The following is a 20550-nucleotide window of genomic DNA, read 5'->3' as shown; positions in this document are numbered from 1 at the left end:
CCCATTTTCTCACGTTGGTTCTCAGATGCTCCCTGGGTGGTTTGTCCCTGCTGATTAGCCTCTCGCACAATCACACCCATGCTGAAATGTCTGCTCGTGTGTGTGAATGATCTCATATCTCTGGCTTCACACCCATGCTGAAATGTCTGCTCGTGTGTGTGAATGATCTCATATCTCTGGCTTCACACCCATGCTGAAATGTCTGCTCGTGTGTGTGAAGGATCTCATATCTCTGGCTTCACACTCCTCTGGCCACACACTAGCATCATGGGACCTTTTGCACACTGTCACTTTGAAAATAAATGGTATTTATTTATTTATTGTGAACGCTCCCCTCCACTCAGATTTTCTACTCTGAAGGGAATATTGTAGTTGTCTAATCTGCATCTAGACCATGCTCATAAATGGAATTATTAACAGCCATTTTTAGAGCTGATAAAAATTAGAGTTATATGGATTTTATGTCTTGCTCCTATCACAACCTGTCTCTGAACTGAAGTATAGCATCCATACACTGGAAAATTTCACTGAACCCATAAAGCACTAATCGGGTGTCTTTTATCTAAGGGAAGACAACATATTGGTATAGCTATTGGGTGATGATAGTCTAGCTGTGTGCCATGACTCCATTTGATCATGTGATGTGAGTCCAGCATCAACACAATTGAGTTCTGTGTTGTGGTTCTGATGCTCAGTGGCAGTGGTAGATCTGTCGGTCTAACAGGGAGGCCACGCTGGGCACATAACTGAAATGTTCCGTTCATGTAGCGTCTGCTGCTGCAACATTTAGCTTCTACTGTGATCAATGGAACTGGCTACACCAGACGTGATAGCGGTGCATATGTTCAAAAAAATTAGACCAGTCTTCTAAAACTATTTTCACGCTCCACGAACGGAGTGCTTTCGTTGCAGACCCTGTGAAGCCTGGGTCTCAGTGTGATGATGTATGGTGGGGAGGCTGAGAGCACCTGGTTTAGTGGGCATCATCTGCCTCTATTCAGATAGGCCACTGCTCTGTTATGAGAGGCTCAAAGGGGTGCTCAGGAGGATGAAGTGCAGCAGCAATTTTTCATTTGCTTATGTTATTGGGCTCCTCTTTCCACTCTTTCAGTTTCTCCTCCGCCCTTTTGTTCCTTCCTGTTTCCTACTTTCTTCCATGACTCGTCTTTATCTCTCTCTCTCTCTCTCTCTCTCTCTCTCTCTCTCTCTCTCTCTCTCTCTCTCTCTCTCTCTCTCTCTCTCTCTCTCTCTCTCTCTCTCTCTCTCTCTCTCTGTTCCACTTTAGCACTTTAGTGTGTCCTTGCTTCTGTAATGTGAAGACTCTCCTGAAGCATGTCTCTCACAAAGACACCCAGAGGTGGTTGCTGCTCTACCTTGCGGTTGTACAACAACCCCATAAACCAAAGCCAACCCCCATCCCCACCCCAGTCTTTGCTGGTTAGAGGCAGTCTGTCATTCAGTGGGTCTACTCTCACATACAAGTTTCTGCTGCTGTGAGACAGTAGGGACAGAGGAAGTCAAAGACAAGCCAAATATCACTTACACCGTATTCTAACGGCATGGGACGTGAGTGAGCGTTGGTGACAAAATCAGTTTGATTACTTTGTTTTCCATTGAAGCAGTGGAGAGCATTGTTGTTCTGCTGTGTGGAATGAGAAACATGTCTCAGTAGAATGGCACATTGAACAGATTCAGTGTGGAGAGCATTCAATGCTACTGTATGTGACAGTTGAACGCTCGCGTGCAGTTAGGACAAGCTGTTAGGCCCACTCGATGGCAGTGCAGTTACCTTACGAGTGTATTTGCCTGACTGATAGGAGTGGTATTAAATGAGATGATTAATAGTGGTTAAATTAGCTGAGGTGATCTGTAAGACAACAGGGGAGCTGAGGGAAAGAAAAAGGATTGCTTGTTTTAGTTGTGCTTAACTGTCCTTTTGTATGTGTACACTGGTCTTATACAGACTGTGGTCTGAAATTTGAGTCTGATATTTTAATTGTAAATCATATAATTTCAGTATTATGTAAAGGAAGACTTCACACTGAGTTTTTTAAGAAGCCAGCTGAAACCCAGTGTGAAATAGACATGTTTGATTTGCAGCCATATGAGTCAGAGTTCCTATTCACTGAAAACCATTAGGAAGTGAAATGTTAGTGAAATGTGAAATGTTAATTAATATGGCTTTGTGGCCTGGGTTCAGTGATCCTTTAACACCCCTTATCCCACACTGCTAAGAACAATGGTAAGGGAGTGAACTCGTATGTGTGCAGACTATTATACTGATTAATATCGTCTCGCTTCCTGTTTTTTCTGTGATATGAGAGTTGGTTGGGTACTTGGGTAAACATAGATTGCTCTCTACGTGTTTTGTCATTGCTCCTGCCACAATATGATGTCACATCTAAAATCATTACCACCGTTAAACACCCCATAATACCCATAATTCCTCTAGTGCTGAGAAAACATCTGGCTGCACCATGAAACGTGTTGTCCTCTCCTCTTCTCCCCCCTTCTCTCCTTTCCTCTCCTCTTGTCTCCTCTCACCTCCTCTCTTCTCCTGTTGGTGTTCAGTATGTTGGTTTGTATGATTATCAGGGGATAACATGCATCAATGTCCAATTTCATCAGTTAGGTCTTCAGTATGCAGATGTTAACAGCACTGGTGAATGTTAATACTATAATTAATACAATTTGTAATTAATGGTTTACATGCATGAACCAATGTACAGTGCATAAATAATGTTTGGGAAAAACATTTGAAAGTGTGGTGATAAAGGTTTTCCCCCCTTTTTTTTCTAAATTGCATAGTTTTATAGTTCAAAAAGTGCTTTTATCCCATCTTCCGCTCAGTAGGAGGTTAATATATCCACACAACATTAGAGAATTAGTGGAAAAATGAAAGTAGGGAGGGATTGAGGGAGGCAGGCAGGGAAAGAGTGAGATGGTGTTTTGCCACACAGCATTAATGTCAGATCAAAGCAAACCCTTATCTTAGAAAGGGATTGTAAAGCTACCCTCTGGATGTCTGCATGGCTCATGAAGGGTAGCTCTCTCTCTCTTTCTTCCTCTCTCTCTCCCTCACCCTCTCACTGTGTGTGTGTCTGTCTGTCTGTCTCTCTCCCTACCCTCTGAAATTACCAAGGATTTTCTTTCTTTTCTCCCCAAGATGTTGGCATGGCAAAGAGAGAAAGTAGGTCACCCAATGAGTAAGGGGAGTATTGCCTCTGGTTTAAGCGGGGATGTATCATTTAGCCGCAAGCTACAGTAAGCAAGTCCGATAAGAGAGACTGGTGACGCTAACGAGCAGAAATGGCTCCAGTTTAGCACGGCTTTAGTCAGCTAGCATAAGCCTCTTTAGCCGGCGTGCAGACTAGGCAATTGGCCAGTCCCCTCTGAGGCTGCAGGTAGATGAGCCGGCCTGCCCGAACGCCTCCCAGCTGTTGCTCTGTTTTGGTTCTGCGGTTTGAGAAAAAGAAATGAGAGATGAGTCAAGTGAGGCAAGGGGCTATTAGATGTGTAAGAAGAGAGGACTTAGGAAAGGCACTGGGCTGTTTTGGCTTGTGTTGGTGCGCAGGCAGGTGCTGCAGCCCATTTGTATTCCTTCCAGTTTGTTTATTCAGTCATGCAGCAGCTGAACCTGTCATCCGTCTGAATCCAGTCACCATCCCTGTCTCGTGAGAAACACTGAAAAAAAATACAGGGTGACATTCGACACCTCTGTCGTGTCTGTAAACAAAACCTCCCATTGGAAGCAGATGACCTTTTGAATTCTGCACTTTAATTGGCTATAAATGTTAATTAATGACCGTTTCTACATGGTTCACAGCACAAATAGTGCTCTTACACAAGGGATGGATTAATGGGTGATGGAAAGACTGGGGGAAGAAGTCTTCAGGGAGACTCTCTTGATGACTTGGTGTAATCAGTGTCTTTGCATGTGCTTTTTACAGATGGAGCAGCACGTGACCTGGAATGCTCTGTGACATCTCCTTGATAAGAACATTCCAACCGGGCTTTTCTACTTTTTATATAGCTGTTGGAGTTCTATATTTCCTAGACAAACACATTCCGACAAGATCTCATTGAGGCTCTCCAACCAAGACGGCCTTGGCTAAAGACTTGTTTAAACCAACCAGTCTGCGGATTTTCTCAGTAAAGCAAGTACGCAAGCAAGGTGTCAAGCAGACAGTTGAAAAGCACAGCAATGGAGACATTGTCCCAAGACTCTATCCTGGAGTGTCAGATCTGCTTCAACTACTACAGCCCGCGGCGGCGGCCCAAGCTGCTGGACTGCCACCACACATGCTGCTCGGTGTGCCTGACTCAGATGCGGGGCGGCCAGCGCGAGGTGCGCTGCCCGTGGTGCCGCCGCATCACCAAGCTGCCCGCCGGCCTGTCCGTCTCCCAGCTGCCCGACGACCCAGACCTGGTGGCGGTGGTGGCCATCCCGCACGCCTCCGAGCACACGCCTGTCTTCATCCGCCTGCCCAGCAATGGCTGCTACATGCTGCCCCTGCCCATGGCCAAGGAGCGGGCCCTGCTGCCGGGGGAACTGGGCTGTCGGCTGCTGCCGGGCGGGGCGGCAGGCCTGGGGCCCGGGGGCAAGGGCAGCGGCGTGGCGTTGGTGGCCATGCCTGAACAGGAGCCCCTGGGCCTGGGCAGTCTGGAGGGCCTGGAGGTGGAGGAGGAGCGGAGAGGAGGAGCGGTGGGGGGAGGCGGTGTGGGTGGGAAGGGCTCCACGTGGTCGGGAGTGTGCACGGTCATTCTGGTGGCCTGCGTGCTGCTCTTCTTACTGGGCATCGTGCTCCACAACATGTCCTGCATCTCCAAGCGCTTCACCGTCATCTCCTGTGGATGAACTCACACACAGGCCCCTGTGTGTTTTGAGATCCATACACTTAACCATACACTTGCCCTTACACACACGTACACACACACACGCACACACACACAAGCACACACTCCTAACATCCTCCCATGGTGAGGACTGTGTTTGAAAAGACAAAACAAAATAAGAATTGATCTCAGTATATGTGTTGCAGCTGAGAGGAAAGTGGATGTGAATGTTAAAAAATGGCTTCATGGATTGTATGGATGTTAAACTTTTGTTTTGAATTTTTTGGGACTGTGGAGATATGCAGTTCATACAATGCAACAGAATTACTCTTGCATACAAACAAACAAACACCCAAATTCACACACACAAACACAGCTACATCCCTGTCATTGGATACTCAAGGTGTCTCAGAGCTGATTAATTTGCCTCGGGCACTGGATAAAAAAACATCAGGGTCTGTCCTGCCCAGAGCAGCCCTAATACAGGCAGGACACTCTGTCTATATGCGTTCAGTAGGTGTTGGCCAGTAGAAGCATTTACTTTCATGTTTATTACTTACTGTTTGGTTTTTCCTATGTAAGTAAAAGAGTACACAACTGCACAATGTGAGACATAATATAATCCAGTAGCTAGACCTTGGCCTGGCTTGTGTAGTTTAACAACAACAACACATTGCGTCCTGTGTTAACATGTAGACATGCTCGCAATGTAGTTCAGTATTTGTGAATGGGCTCTGTGTTTTATTTCATTTGATCACCAAGAAAATAAGGTGTGTGGACAACGCTTTTGGTCATAACAGCATATGCAGTGATCACTCAATCTTGGTGTTGTCAAAAGCAAACTAAACAGAACAGGGAGATATATGTTAATATAAAACTATTATACCAGCAGCGTGTAACTTAAAGCACAGATCCACCATGCCAGTGGTAGAAGACTGGATAGTAATAACAACAATAATGTGTTCTGTAGTCCCTGGAGAAGAGTCCCTAGAGAAACTGCTGTATGTCTCTTTGTTCTTTAAATGTCCTCTTGTCCACCCAAGAAAACACAATGCAGGTACTGCTTTTAAAAGGGAAGAGGTTAGTGTTTGATCTTGCCTATGGCACACACACACACACACACACACACACACACACACACACACACACACACACACACACACACACTCTCTCTGCATTCATTGATCTGATGCTGAGTGCAGGCTTTGAGTCATGTAAGAGAGTGATGGAGCAGTGATCATAGTTTGTGTGTGTGTGTGTGTTTATGTGTAGCTTAACTAGCTATACAGTAATCTCATTGATTTATATACTATGGTTGTCTGTAGAGACCTTTGACTTATCCCATGTGTGCCAAATGACTTGTTCCTCTTGGCTCTCTCTCTTTTCTCTTTTCATTTTAGAGTGTATACACAAACAAACAGGGTGAAGCATTTTGTATAGACAACATGTAAGGCAAAAAAGCAATGATTGTGTTTCACTGTCTGCAGTTATATGTGTTTTTGTATGACAGAGGAAGCAGCCTTTTGTCTACAGACTGGGAGGAGTGTCAGCAGGTCATGTGGTGATGTTTTTTTTCTCTCCCTGGTCCAAGATTCAAAGGAAACTGGCAAAAAAAATGTTCATATTAGTTGTCTGCTTGTGAGACATACAACATGTCTGACAAACGATTACACCATCTGTAGAACTTGAAACTGTGGCTTTCAGTTGATAAAAAGGGGAAACAATGAAACTGATGTGTTCCAGTTGGAGCGGCTGGCCCTGAAACGCCCAGCATGTTGGCCAGAGTTGTCCATCTGTGTAGAGAAATGAAACCTAATAGGATGGACAAGCCACAGTGTGGTTAACGCAGCTAACTTATTGTTCAACTTTTTCAACATATACTACAGCCCAGCATGTTAATGTGAGGTAGAAGGTATATCTGCTAGGGCAAATAGGCGAGAAGTAGATCAAATGATCAATAAGGTGGCAGGGAGAATAGAGAGATTTAGATAGCATGGGAGCCCTGGATTTGTAGACTGATGTGAAATAATCTGATCATACACTCACTGATATCCCATATCTCCAGCCTGGTCAGTTTGTGATGGCCCTTCAGAGATGGTAGCCATCAACAAACTGGTGCATCTTGCTCCTTTTGTGGCAATATCAAAATTGACTGTTAAGTAATCATTGTGTGTGTGTGTGTGTGTGTGTGTGTGTGTTTTCCAGGAATACATTTAACATATTCAGTCATTCCAGCAGAAATTAGCCAATGTTTGTCTTTTTACAATGTCAGTGGATGGAATGTATTCTGCTGAAATCAAACTTGCTCTCTCAGAAATATGATTTACTTTCATCTCCGTCTATGGGCTTTGGCACATTTGATTGGCTCATGTAGGTTATTTCTTGAGAAGATTCAAAGTGAGAACATCTAAAAAGCCAATAAGACATCTTTGCGACTAATTGATGACCCTGTAGTTTCTTTGACATATTTACTTTATGTAATTAAAAATGAAGTGTCTAATTGACATATGCAAGTAACAGGTGCCTGAGAAATTTGTTCATTTTGGAAGCAGTTGCCTCATTTACCCCCATACATGTACCTTCCTTTTCTTAACACCAACATACAAAACTACTGTAAAGAGTCAGTACTAGTTTGTCTAGACTCTGGTTAACACAATATACTACCTGTGTGTGTTTACTTGAGAGAGAAAGGCAATTTAATGATGTGTGTGTGTGAGAGAGAGAGAGAGAGAGAGAGTGTGTGCGCGTTATGTTGTACAGTACCTCTGTTGTGATGTTTGTTCATGTCCCAAGGTTTACTATTAAATAATACTTTGAATCAATTCACCTTGTTTGTGTATTTTTTCCAGCACTACACTGCATTGCAATAGCACTATGTATTTTCTTTTGATTTCTTTGAATGCTATATACTGTATTTGGTGATGCCCAAACCATAATGACCTAATGGAAGTATCTACATATTTTTATTTTTTTTGTATTTTGTCACACAAAATGTGTGCACTCATAAGTGTTCTGAAGGAAAGGAGTTGCACCTAGAACGGCCAACAGATTAGCGTCCAGTTTCATTAAATGAAATAGCTTGCTCCGATGAGTTCAACTTGGTTATGGATGGATGATCATGTTTTTACTAATCTTCTCTGTTACATTTCACAGTCTACATACAACACCCAGTCAACAGTTTTATGATAACTGGGCATTTAAAAACATTTCCTAGCTAGTTTTTATGACATCCAGTGGCACATTTTAATTTGATTATTTGTGAATTACCACTGGGTAATGGGAAGTGAACATGTTATATAACAACAGTGACTTAACCCATTTAAGCCCACATTTTTCCCAGACATGCAAATCATGTGTTATTAGCAACCCTTTGAAGTAATCAATAATTATTATTTTTTAAAATGTAGAAAGGTAGATGAAAAAGTGAGTTTTATTACCGGTCACAATTGTGACCGGTGGGATAATATGCGTATACTCAATTAAAGGTTGCTCAAATTGCTTTTTTGTTAAAATAAAGGTATTCTGACTGATATGAACACTGAGACCAATGCCAATAATAAATATGAAAAATATGTAAACATTGTTTATTTACCAGGAGCTTCGGCTCGTTAAAATAGAACCCTGAATGTGTATGTCTGTGCATGCGTGTGTGTCTGCATGTAGTTGTGAGAGTTAGTGTATATGGTCTGTGTGTGTATCTGCATGGGGTGTGAGAGTTAGTGTGCATATTGTGTGTGTGTGTGTGTGCGTGTATATATATACGCACACACACACACACACACACACACACACACACAATATGCACACTGTCTGAGTGTGTATATCTGTGTGTGTGAGTGTATTTGTGTGAGTGTGTATCTGTGTGTGTGTGAGTGTGTATATCTGTGTGTGTGAGTGTGTATGTCTGTGTGTGTGTGAGTGTGTATGTCTGAGTGTGTATATCTGTGTATGTGCGTGTATATCTGTGTGTGTGTGTGTGTGTATGTGTGTATTTGTGTGTGTATGTGTGTATTTGTATGTGTGAGTGTGTATGTCTGTGTGTATGTGTGTGTGAGTATCTGTGTGTGTGAGTGTGTATATTTGTGTGTGTGTGAGTGTGTATGTGAGTGTGTTTGTATGTCTGTGTGTGTGAATATGTGTGTGTGTGTGTGTGTGTGTGTGTATGTCTGTGAGTGTGTGTGTCTGTGTGTGTGAATATGTGTATGTGTGTGAGTGTATGTCTGTGTGTGTGTGTGTGTGTGTGTGTGTGAGAGTGTGTATATATGTGTGTGAGTATGTATGTGTGTGTGTATGTCTCTGTATGTGTGTATGTATGAGTATGTATATGTGTGTGTGTTTGTAGGTGTTGAAGTATGTGTGCATCTAGATACAACATTCTATCCCACCGGTCACTATTGTGACCGTTAACATGTTTACTTATTCTCCAAACACACCAAAGACATTTGAATAATTATAAATGTATATATCATAACTAGACACCTTAAAGACTATGTGTACAAAAAATATTTGTCCTATGTTTATTTTAACACTTAACACTTACTTTAAAAACCTTTTATTTGGGAGCTGTGAGGCCGTCATCCTCTTCTCAAGGTGCAACCAGGAAGTAAACAGCTCTGGTTATGTGACAATTTACTCAAGACATTTGACACTGCACACATTTCATTGAAACACTCTATTGTTTCAATATTTACTGAAAGAGTATTGGGATATTCCCCAGTTACAGTTTTAGAGGCTTATAAGTACTTAAGTACTTTTTTCCGGTCACAATTGTGACCGATGGGGTGAAATGGGTTAAGACAACTCATCAACATTATCTCAAATGGACAGCTGCTTCTCTTTCAATTACCGTTGTGCAGCAAATAGCCTCAGAGTGCATTGCATAAAATGACATCCTGTGGTGTTGTACTCTTATGCAGTAAACAAGATACCATAGCAGTCTCTCATTTCTGATTGCCTTGTGATGAAGTCAGAGCTGCTACAGGGACAGGTTATCTATAGGTGCTCTGTTAAATCTAGTGGACATAGTCCACACCCCAGTGGAGGAAAGTATGTGTTTCTGTTAGGTAAAACAGCGATTGAACACACACACACACACACACACACACCTTATATACTAACACTCACACACACACACACACACACACACACATAAACCCATTTCCTGATTGAGTGCTTCTGTAATGTGACTTTCACAATCCAGTGAGGTGTGCCGCCTGCGATGATCTCTGTTTGGGCCACATCTGTAGCCTGGCGTTTGTAACCGAGCCCAACCTGAGCCACAAAGACAAGAGCACATGCAGACAAGGAGAAAGGAAGGACATGGGAAGATAGATGGGCCGGCATCGGAGATGTGCTTCTTTCCCTCGCTCACTCTAAGCCAGCTGCACGGGGGAGGAAACTGACGACGACAAGGTTACCGGTTTGCGTGTTGACTGGGATTGTTTTTCAGTAGCTGGATCCTTTGTGAGTTTCAAGGGGCAACAGCATACACTTTCCACTTGGATAACAGTGCTTAGTGCTATCAGGAGCCATGCAGACACTAACTATCAGATGAAAGCAAGGAAACAGGTGATTAGTTAAAAAATAAACGCACACACACAGAGCATCACGTGCCCTCAATTTCTCCATTACTGATCTGAGTCAGTGGAGCTGAAGCTCTGTGTGGTTCCTCTTTCCTTGTTCCTCATTTTGTTCATGTAGGCTAAACAGATAGCAAAGCATGATGAATTATCTGCTCGGAAGGACTCATCCTTCTAAACCAAATGTACACATCCTACATGTATATGTGTGTCTACATGGTAGTACGTTTTAATGTGTGTATGCTGTCAGGCAGTAAGGCATTTGCTTTACCAGCACAGAGCTGCGGAAGGTCTAGTTGGTGGGGGGCGTTGAGGAAGGAACATCAGTTGCATTTTGACAGGATCAGGTTTGCTGCGGAATACCAATCTTTTCCAGTTTGCTTATCATCTCTCCACAGGACCACTGCTCCTTTACTAATTGTCTGAAAGGTCAGGGCCTATTTCTCAGTGGATTACCTTTTCGGATTGTCCACATTTTGTATTCAGAGTCTGATTCCATGACTTTCTGATGAATGCAGCAACACCTATAAGACAATTATTTCCTGCATAATGTTATGAAAAAAAACCTTAAAGAATTAACTTGGATTTATACCTACTAACAAAATTAATTGCTGACCAGCTCGTGCTGAGGGCAAGACTAATTATACAGAAACAGCCAACCAAAATTTAATTGCATTGCATCCATTATCAGACAGCTTTCGTCACCACAGAGACAGGATTTCATTAGAAATACCTTTAATGAGGCGGTGAGGCAGTGCATTCAAATCAACACAAGAACTGTGTCTATGGACAGCACCAGGGAATGAAGAATTCTTGAAAATAGATCAGGCAGGTATGTGATTTACATGTGTTTACTTTTGGTGTGGATCCTGTTACATTTGTTTGGTAAAGTAAAAGGAGTATTGTTTACTAGCCTGGAGATTCCAGACCCAAATCCGAAAGATTACGGGTCTGGCCACGAATAATGTAATGGCCCAACTCGACGGGCGGAACCAAGCATGCATTTGAAAATCACACTGCACGCAATTGGATAACACTATATGCCCAATGTTTACTGACTGATTCCGGACTTCGACGCCACTGGATAACACTACTACTGTCATCGGTTTAGCTCGCCTCTGGCCCGCCTATATCAGATACACCAATGTGATTGGTTCCCTGTGATGCAAGGTGCAAAAGTAACGTGCATCATTACTCATTGCCAGAGTCTATCGCTGAGCAAATTGATATTGTGCTCCCACGAGAACTCTGGATTCCCGGGATAATTGTTTACCATTTCAGAGACAAATATATGAATTGTGTGTGTGTGTGTGTGTGTGTTTCAGAGAGAGTTTGTGTTTGGGTGACCCAACACAATACACATAACCTGGAGATGAGCCCGAATTTACCCCGTCTACAAAATTTGAGATCGGAAAATTCAGTCTGGACTTGGGAAGCCTCTATGCCCACACTAGAGCTGTGTGCACTAATCAAATAGTCACCTGAGCGTGCTTCTGTTGATTTTGTTTTCAACAAAAAAACTGTCGCTGGAGAAGTTAGATTATATTTCGCTATTACATCTGTTGTACAAGATATTGACATCACAATGACTTAAAAAAAAAAACAGAAAACAGTAAGGCATTTGTCGAGAAGAAGTTTGTTCTGGCTGTTCTCCCCGCAGGATTCACATATTTGGTAGCTCTGATTGGTTATGTCTATCCAATCTGCACATTCCTCCTCTTTAAAGCACATCCCATAATCACATTACTATGGTGGAGTACCAGACTCAAATTCTGAATAGTCTAGCTATGTCAGGCTAACATATAAACCTGCCAAAGATACATTTTTACATTCAAATTAAGCTCTTACAATTCAGTTAACGTATGGCCTCCCTACAATTAGCACGTAGTGTCTGGACATTAAGTTCTATCTTCCTGATACTCCTCTTCCTCTGTCTTCCCTGTTTCTCTCTTTTCTCTTTTCGCTCATCAGGCCCCTTCGCTCCACAGGGTGTGGAATTCCCCGGCTGGGTCTGACGGTGGCACATATTCCCTCAGTAATTACTCCTTAAGTGTTTAATCTCACTGTGTGAAACTGGCCTCATTTTCACTTCAGTGACGACAAGGTCTCTCTCTCTCTCTCTGTCTCTCTCTCTCTTTCTCTCTTAACACTCTATCTCTTCCAACCTTCCCAGTATTTCTCTATAGCAGTCTCCCTCCCTCATTCTCCCTTATCAAGAGTTGAGGCCTAAGGTTTAATGCCTGTGTAAAGGGAGTTAATTAAAATGCCTTTTCGTGAACGCAAAATGAGCTAAACCTTTTAATATCTGTTCTCACGTTTCAAAGAGGGGTTTACATGGATCTGTGCCATGCCATCCAGGAGTTCTCTCTACAGAGACCACACTCAGAAAACACAAACTGGCACACTTTCCTCTCCAGCATGCTTTGTCTATAACATTATGCAGAATTATTTACACAGTTAATTTCCAACTTGATTTTCACATTGTTTTCATCTGGCTAAACATGCTCCAGACACACGCACACGCACACACACACACGCGCACACACACACACACACACACACACACACACACACACACACACACACACTCACACTCACACACACACGTACAGAGGAGCTGTTTCCTTTCCCACATACTGCTGGACTATTGACAGGCCTCTGAGATATGAGTCAGAGGATCTGCTTATGGGTCAATATCATATTTCCCTGCACCATGGTTTTATGGATGATTATGTCTGGGATTTTGAATATGAACTACACTGAAATGACAACATAATGATAGAAGATGAAATAGTCCTGAAATCTATTCATGGGACAAATGCTTTCTTTATAAACCTGGCAACCACAGGCTTGGTAAATTGACAAATACAGTTGCCCAATGAATGTGCTTACATGCTGGGCAAAGACAGGAAAAAATCTATGAATCCACTTAATGAAATCGTTAGAGAGTGCAGGAGATTTATCATGTTTGCTTGGTTGTAGAATGTATGCCCATGAACCACAGCAATTCAGAGCTTTCTCCTCTCTTTTAAAATCACATGCATTTGGCCTTAGACATGCAGAGACTCAGTGCTGGTTTGTAAGTGTTTGGGTAATATATTCACACCTCTGCAAACATGAACAGGACAAATCCCCACATCTTCAAGTGTTGCATGATAACTGTTACAATTGAGTAAGCTTTGATCCTGTGCACTTCCTTTGCCAGTGACTTTTTCCCACTAAAACCATGGAATCACTGAATTCCACCCAGGTGGAAGCAATGTACAGAGACACAGCCGTAATCAAAGGATGCATGAAAATGGAGGCCAAATTGTCAACCTGATGAAAACATTCTGCAAGCACTGAGGGAATCATGGCTGTTACATAGCCCATGTAACATCCCTGTACTGTACTTTGCAGCGGCACTGTTTTGAAATACAACTCCTAACTGGCTTTGGTGCCTCTGTTTTGGTTGTTCTTTTGTTTACGAGTCTATTCTGTACAGATGCACAAAAATAATATGTAGCTATCTGTCCATTGCTGTTTTGAATTGTCCACAGATTACATAGACATCAAAATATAATATATAACATGCACAATTTCAATACCATTCTTAACAGAGTATGCCACAGCAACAGCACAGTGTTTTCTTTTTTTCTATTTTACTCAATAATATTCAGTCTTTTACCCACTCAATAATATTTCAGTCTATTAGCAGATATTAATTTATTTAGATACCTGTATGTATGTGTGTGAATGAGTGAATTAATTTGTTACACAAAACATTTTCACAATGTTCTGCTGTCTCCTTAGTAAATGGAACTAGACCATTTTAGGAAAGTTGGCATCTTTGTGCATGTTCTGATCGTAGGAACTGTCCCTATAGGACCTCCACCAGGGCCGTTTTTGGGGGTTGACAGAGTGCTGGCATTAAGCTATTAAGATTTAGAAATATAATGGGGGGAGAGAGATTCTGTAATGCATCTGTTGCTACTATGCAGTCTTAATTCCTCACCCCAAAAGTGTAGCCTATACCTTCTTCTTCATTCCTGAAATCTTTTCTGAAGCTGCACATAGCACCACTCATAAATAACTTTGAAACTTTGCCGCCAGAAGGTCGCAACAGAAGAAATACCATGGGTCGTCAAACAGTTTGTTGTTATATGCCATAATGCTGTGCTCAATTTTTGTGAAAAACTACAAATATTCCAATAGGACATTATAATCTGAATAATATCTACATGTCTAGAACTTACTTTAAGATTGGAAATAATCCACATACTTCGGTTATTGCTTATTCTGAATCTGAATATGATCTTAATCCGGTTAAGGCAATCAGAAAATGTTGTTTACATGGCAGTGTCTTATTCGGAATATTGTCTTAACTGGATTAATATTGAAATATTAATGTCCATGTAAACGCACTCAGTTATTCCTTTGTCTCCTGCTAATTCAACTAGGAAAGCTGCGAGAGCTGTAACCCCTACAAGGTTAATTCATTTGAAAATGTTCCCCCTCTGCATTTGTCTCACACACTGCATCACACTTCTCACATCATACCGAGGGCAGTGTTCACCCCTTCTTACGTCTTTCTGTCTCAAAGCCATTTCTATCACTCCTCTGGCTGAGAGAGAGGTCACTATCCTCTCTGCACACCCAACCACCCATCTGTCAATCATTTTTGTCAGGCCCTTAAGTGCCATTTTGATTAGTGCCTGTCCTTATTTCACCCCACAGCGATGATTTTATTGGTCCTTGTCACAAAATTGTCTTTTTTTATTCTGATGCTATTTGAAAATGATTGGATGTTATGTTCACCAGTTGTCTCTTTCAAACAAGCCCAGTGCTGTTAGTTGCTATTGCCACATGCTGTTTTAGACATGCAAATCCTCCTTGTCAGACCAATACTGTATCTCAACTATCAAGGATCCTACAGCAGCCATCCTCTTCCAGGAAAGTCTACCCTTCGGTGTAATGAAATGCCATTGAAAGTCATTGATTGAAGGTCATCACGTAGGCCTCAAAATACTCAGAGACTCTATGAAACCTAATATCCAAAAACATAATGATGCATTCCATATAAAAGAAAAATAATATTGGTTTATGTTTAATTACTAATTTGGCAGTGTATTACGTTTCCCCACCTGTGTTTTGCCAGACTCTATTTCCTTTCCCTCCTCTAAACTTAACAACAGCTTTCAAGTGTAATTCAGACTACATCGATTAACCGCCCATCTCCAGTGAATGGCGTAATTAATTCAACAAGCTATAAAAGCAGTGCAATCCATTTTCTCTCTCTCTCTCTCTCTCTCTCTCTCTCTCTCTCTATTCCACTCCTTTGCACCTTCTCCATGTTTTGTCTGTGCCCACATATTGCCTTTGTAACAGAAGGCAGTCTTCAATGAATAAAGCAAGTCAATTAAAAATGTTAACAAAAAGATTATCCAGATTAAGGGCCCCGTTCACACCAAGAACAATAACTATAAAGATAATGTCAAGCGATAACGTTCTAGGTAATGTGAATGATGACGTTCACACATAGTATAGATAACGACACAAAGAACGATATCATTGGGGATCACTTTCGGAGCGATTTCGGGAACGAAAATCTTGACAGAATCCATAACATTTTAGCCATCACATTCATCAACACGAGGAGAGACTTTCCTTAGTGTGATCTGTGTGGATGCTTTTATCGCTATTGTTATAGTTATCTTTAGTTATCATTCCTGGTGTGAACGGTCCTTAACACTGTATCATTATTAATATTAACCAGATAAGGCAGTCTGCAATTCCACAGAATTCATCTTGACATGGATTTCTTGAGAAAGCAGAGACTAAATAATTGTGCCCAAAGAAGGTTGTTAGCTTGATGGAGTGATCATTTACAAAACAGGGCTGCATATTCCTCCCTATTCTTTTCTTGTCAGACCGCTTACACTCCGTCAACCAGGACTCAACATCACCTTTTTGCAAACTAGAATATAACTTCTTTCTGCTGCAGTGAAGATGTGGCGTGTCTGGCCACTCACCTGCTTTCATCTTCTCTGTAAACATATAGCGTGGAAAACTATGTAGCCCAAAGTTCCATGTCATTGACATTTCCACCTAATCTATTTGGTTGTGCAATCAGATGAGGTTCTTCTGTTTCTTATTTCTCTGGTTTCTGCAGCTTGATATAAAGTGCCCTCTTCACTGAACTCCAAGCCCTGGAGAAATTGGTGTTTTTCCCTCCATTTCTGTCAGTGCATAACATTTTTTCCCTCTCACACTATATAGATTACAATATTAGCCACTGTGCCAGCCAGAGTGTAAAAAAGACATGGAGCGTGTTCTGTGCCTTGCCAGTGGATATTTTTGATAGATGTGACTCATTGCCTGGGCTGCTTGGGTCTCAAACACCTGAAGGAGACTCTCTCGAACCCCTACTGTGTGATGCCCTTGTCCTAGAATTAGCAGTGGCGGGAGAGCTGCTGCCTGGTGGCAATGTGGTAGTGAGTGCTATACACTGGATGCTGCCTCTGGCTCCCTACTTGTACACAGATACAGAATGTAAATCAGCTTGGTGAAGGTGCAGAGAAAATCCAAGATGTTTTAATAACACATTTTCAACTGCTCTACCATGAAGATGAAGTAAAATGTGTTTCTGGTTCATCGCAGCCATGGAGATATTTTACAAACCTGGATAAAATCACCTGCTAGCAAATTTGAATTTGATCTGATGGTCAGTCTGGCAAGGAGGCCATTGACACTTATTTCCAATGTTCCAAAAACCCAGGCACCAATCACAATCGCTTATCCGGCATGGGCGGGCTTTATATTATGACAGATAAAGCAGTGCATTCAACACAACCAATGGCTGTACTGATGGCAACAGGTTTAAACAGATATGGATGTGTAGTTTCTTTGGAATTGAGTAAACAACTGCATTTAAAACCTTTGTTTAGAAGAAAGATTTGATTGCTGCACTTCTGAAACGATTTGGCAAGAGCTTAACCAAGTTTAATTTCACTGCTGGTTATGCCCCTGGAAGTTCTGAGTCAATTAAGCCTTTCCAGGCCCACTCTCAATCTCAATCCCGGTCTGGTGTCAACCAGGCTAGAGGAAATTATTTTCTCCAAAGTTTGAACTATATTAAATCTAGCGTCAATAATTTTGTCTGCACCATTGTTGTTTATTTTGCCACTTAAAATATCAATTATATAATCACAGCCGGACCAATTAAGACCTATGAGGTTAAGCAGACCATAAGTCTCGAAAATTGCCATCAAATAAAGAGAAAGAACTTAGAGGAAAATAAAGAGAAATATAACAATGAAAGAAAAACATCTGGTATACTTTCAGACATACTTTCCTCATTTCCCTGGATGGCAGACAAAAGTTTTAGAATGAATTAACTACCTCAATTACACGCTCTCCAGTCGGTTGCAATATTTATTTAATCCAGCCATTGATCCTGCTCTTTGCTGCATGGCATGTTATAAGAGAATTGTATCAGGCCAACACAAATTATTGACAACATTGCCTTTATTGTGCTATCATCACATAAGTCTGTTTTTCTGCTTGCAGTGCATTATACTAACCCAAACAAACATAAACATGCAGAGATGCATGCACACAAACACACACACACACACACACACACACACACACACACACACACACATCTCTAAGAGGCTGTTCATGCAAAGTTTTGTGTATGCCTCTCTAAGCGCGGTAGCTTACAAATACACACACACATGCACACACACACACACACACACACACACACACACACACACACACACACAAAACATTTTCCCCAAGTATTGGCTCAATCTTGCCCCAGCACATCTAATCCCTCAGTTGTGCAAAAATGGCAAGGCGAGGCGTTTTCTTTTTCTCTAAATCCCCATCATCAAACCCTTCAATCTACTCCCCCACTGTGTCAGCTCAACACCCTACACACCCACACACACACACACACACACAAACACAATCATCACAACTGTGTTCATAAAACGTAGTCTGAATCACTCTTATGTGTACGTCTGCCCCAGCCTGTGTGCTGTGTGCAGAATGCAGGAAACATGTGTTTCCTCATATCCTGGCTCCTGCCATTGTTTACACAAACAGAGCACAACGCCCTCTGATCACACACTGAGCCGCTCCAAACAAGCTCCTGCAGTCCGACATGCTCACACACGCGATGCCTAATCAACATCGGATGTGTCTGTTTGTGTGAGCCAACACATTGTTCAGCTTTCAAGATATTGCACTCTATCCCGTTTTTAACATGAAGAGCACCAATATGCCCCTAAACTATGCAAGAAAAATATAACTACACGAGAGCAAGAGAGGGAGAATAGATGGGAGAAGGTGAGATTAGCGGTGCAATGTAAGACTACGTTTACACGAAGCAGGGTATTTTCCTAAACGAATATCTGGCCATCTACGTTTGCAAATAAAACTGCATTTACACGAGACCGTCTTTTTTTTAAAAATGTGTTTACACGAACCCGTGTACATACATGCTGTCTTGAGCACGCCAAACCACAGTGGCAGTCTAACGATAAGATCAAAGCTCACATTAACCAATCAGAATCCTGAAAGTTGCCCGAGCCACCGGAAACGGAAGTGTACTCTCTTCTTCGGATAGCAGCGGTAAAGCAAGTTGTTGTCGATACAGTAGGCCTACACATTCTTCTGTGCTCCTCCACATAAAAGATGAGCTGAATTTGCAAATGCAAACAGACAAAAAGGGTCTGCACCAACATAAACGCGATGGCTATTCTGAGTGCATCCATGATCACCTCAGCCCCAAAATGTGAAGTCGCACGTGAGAACATGTAAATGTAAAGATTGGTCACACATTTGGTGTACTTCTGTCGCATACTGTGACGTTGGCTGCCCAAAACTCTGTTTACCACAGTTTACAACCAAACAAAGTTTTCCAAAAAAATCACTTTGGCCGGAGTTTTTTTGGATAACCGTTTTACGGGGCGAATTCTCCGTTTGCGTCTAAATGAAAGGCTCAAACGTAGGGAAATGTCTTCGTTTATAAAAATACACATGCTCGTGTAAACGGGGTCTAAATAAGAAGACTGCGAGAAGGGCCTAACAGCAGTCCTATGTGTCTTTCCTTACTGAAGGAAGGGTTTTCCCCTCTGAAATTCTTCACCAATGCAGATGGGAGCATCCCCCATAGCTCCTGTTCTCTGCTCTCTTTCTATTTATACCTGTGAAGACGTCATTGATCTGTTGAGGGGGCACTGGTTTCTAACCAATGCATGCCAAAGCTCCCTAGTTTTAAAGAGGTCATACTTATAATAAATATATTCAAGCCACGTGACACAAAAAATGCTTGATACCATCTATGTTGCAGCTCCACCTCCAAAAGGCATTATTTGTGTCTGTGTCTCCCAAATGCAGAAGGAATTGTCCTGTATATTTTCAGGCCTACTAAACTTGAAGTGAAGAGCTTGAACTTGCCGTGTGTATTTGTGTGAAAAATATCAGGATAAAAGCCTACACATAATCTTCAGCCTCTTAGTGTCCTGTTGTTTGTATATCTCTGTCAGCCACCTCATGGTGGAAGTGTGTCCTCAGTCCAGCCAGGACTGGGACAAGTTCTGTGTTTTATGCCAATACGTCTACACTACGTTTTGGTGTGTACTGGTGGAACAAGATGCTGGAGATTTCGTTAACTACAAAGGTAACACTTTACAGTAATGGTACACTATTTAGCATTAGTTACACAAACACTTAATTCATCATTACTAAGTATGTTTTCAACATTACTTAAAGAGTAACACATATGCTTTTTCTCATTCATAGTCTGTTATTAAGAGTCTGTTATCAGTGTGTTTTCCTTTGTTATAAATTATGAATTCCTAATATGTACATACTGAACTCATGATGAATTCATGAGGTACAAGCAGTAAACTAACTCATAATTCCAATGTTTACATACTGAACACATGATGAATTCATAATGAACTGATTATGTCAATGTTACTTTAGGTGAATACCTCACTTATTTCATTGGCAATTCAATGTTATTCAGACTTCATGCTGTCCGAAACGGAAGCTGCCTGCTGTCTCGCTGCCTTCAGCTCTCTACCGAGTCACTTGCCGTATCAGGCATCAAGGTACCGGCTACAAACTTTGTTTCGGA

At 41.8% G+C, this 20550-nt stretch overlaps 1 protein-coding gene across 3 annotated transcripts in view; it reads left to right on the top strand.

Moving 5' to 3' along the window:
* LOC125309535 (E3 ubiquitin-protein ligase RNF152-like) overlaps positions 1–7658 on the top strand; it is a 28179-nt gene extending 20521 nt beyond the window's left edge. For all 3 annotated transcript variants that reach the window (XM_048266524.1, XM_048266523.1, XM_048266525.1), the window contains one exon: positions 3951–7658. In XM_048266524.1, the coding sequence (XP_048122481.1) occupies positions 4205–4858 (654 nt within the window). In that variant the 5' untranslated portion in view covers positions 3951–4204 and the 3' untranslated portion in view covers positions 4859–7658. The remainder of the gene's footprint in view (positions 1–3950) is intronic.
* The last annotated feature ends 12892 nt before the right edge of the window (positions 7659–20550 follow it).

Source organism: Alosa alosa, chromosome 16 (assembly GCF_017589495.1).
Source record: "Alosa alosa isolate M-15738 ecotype Scorff River chromosome 16, AALO_Geno_1.1, whole genome shotgun sequence".
NCBI lineage: Eukaryota > Metazoa > Chordata > Actinopteri > Clupeiformes > Clupeidae > Alosa > Alosa alosa.
Note: the sequence above shows the minus strand (reverse complement) of the source record. Positions and strands in the feature narration are given on the sequence as shown.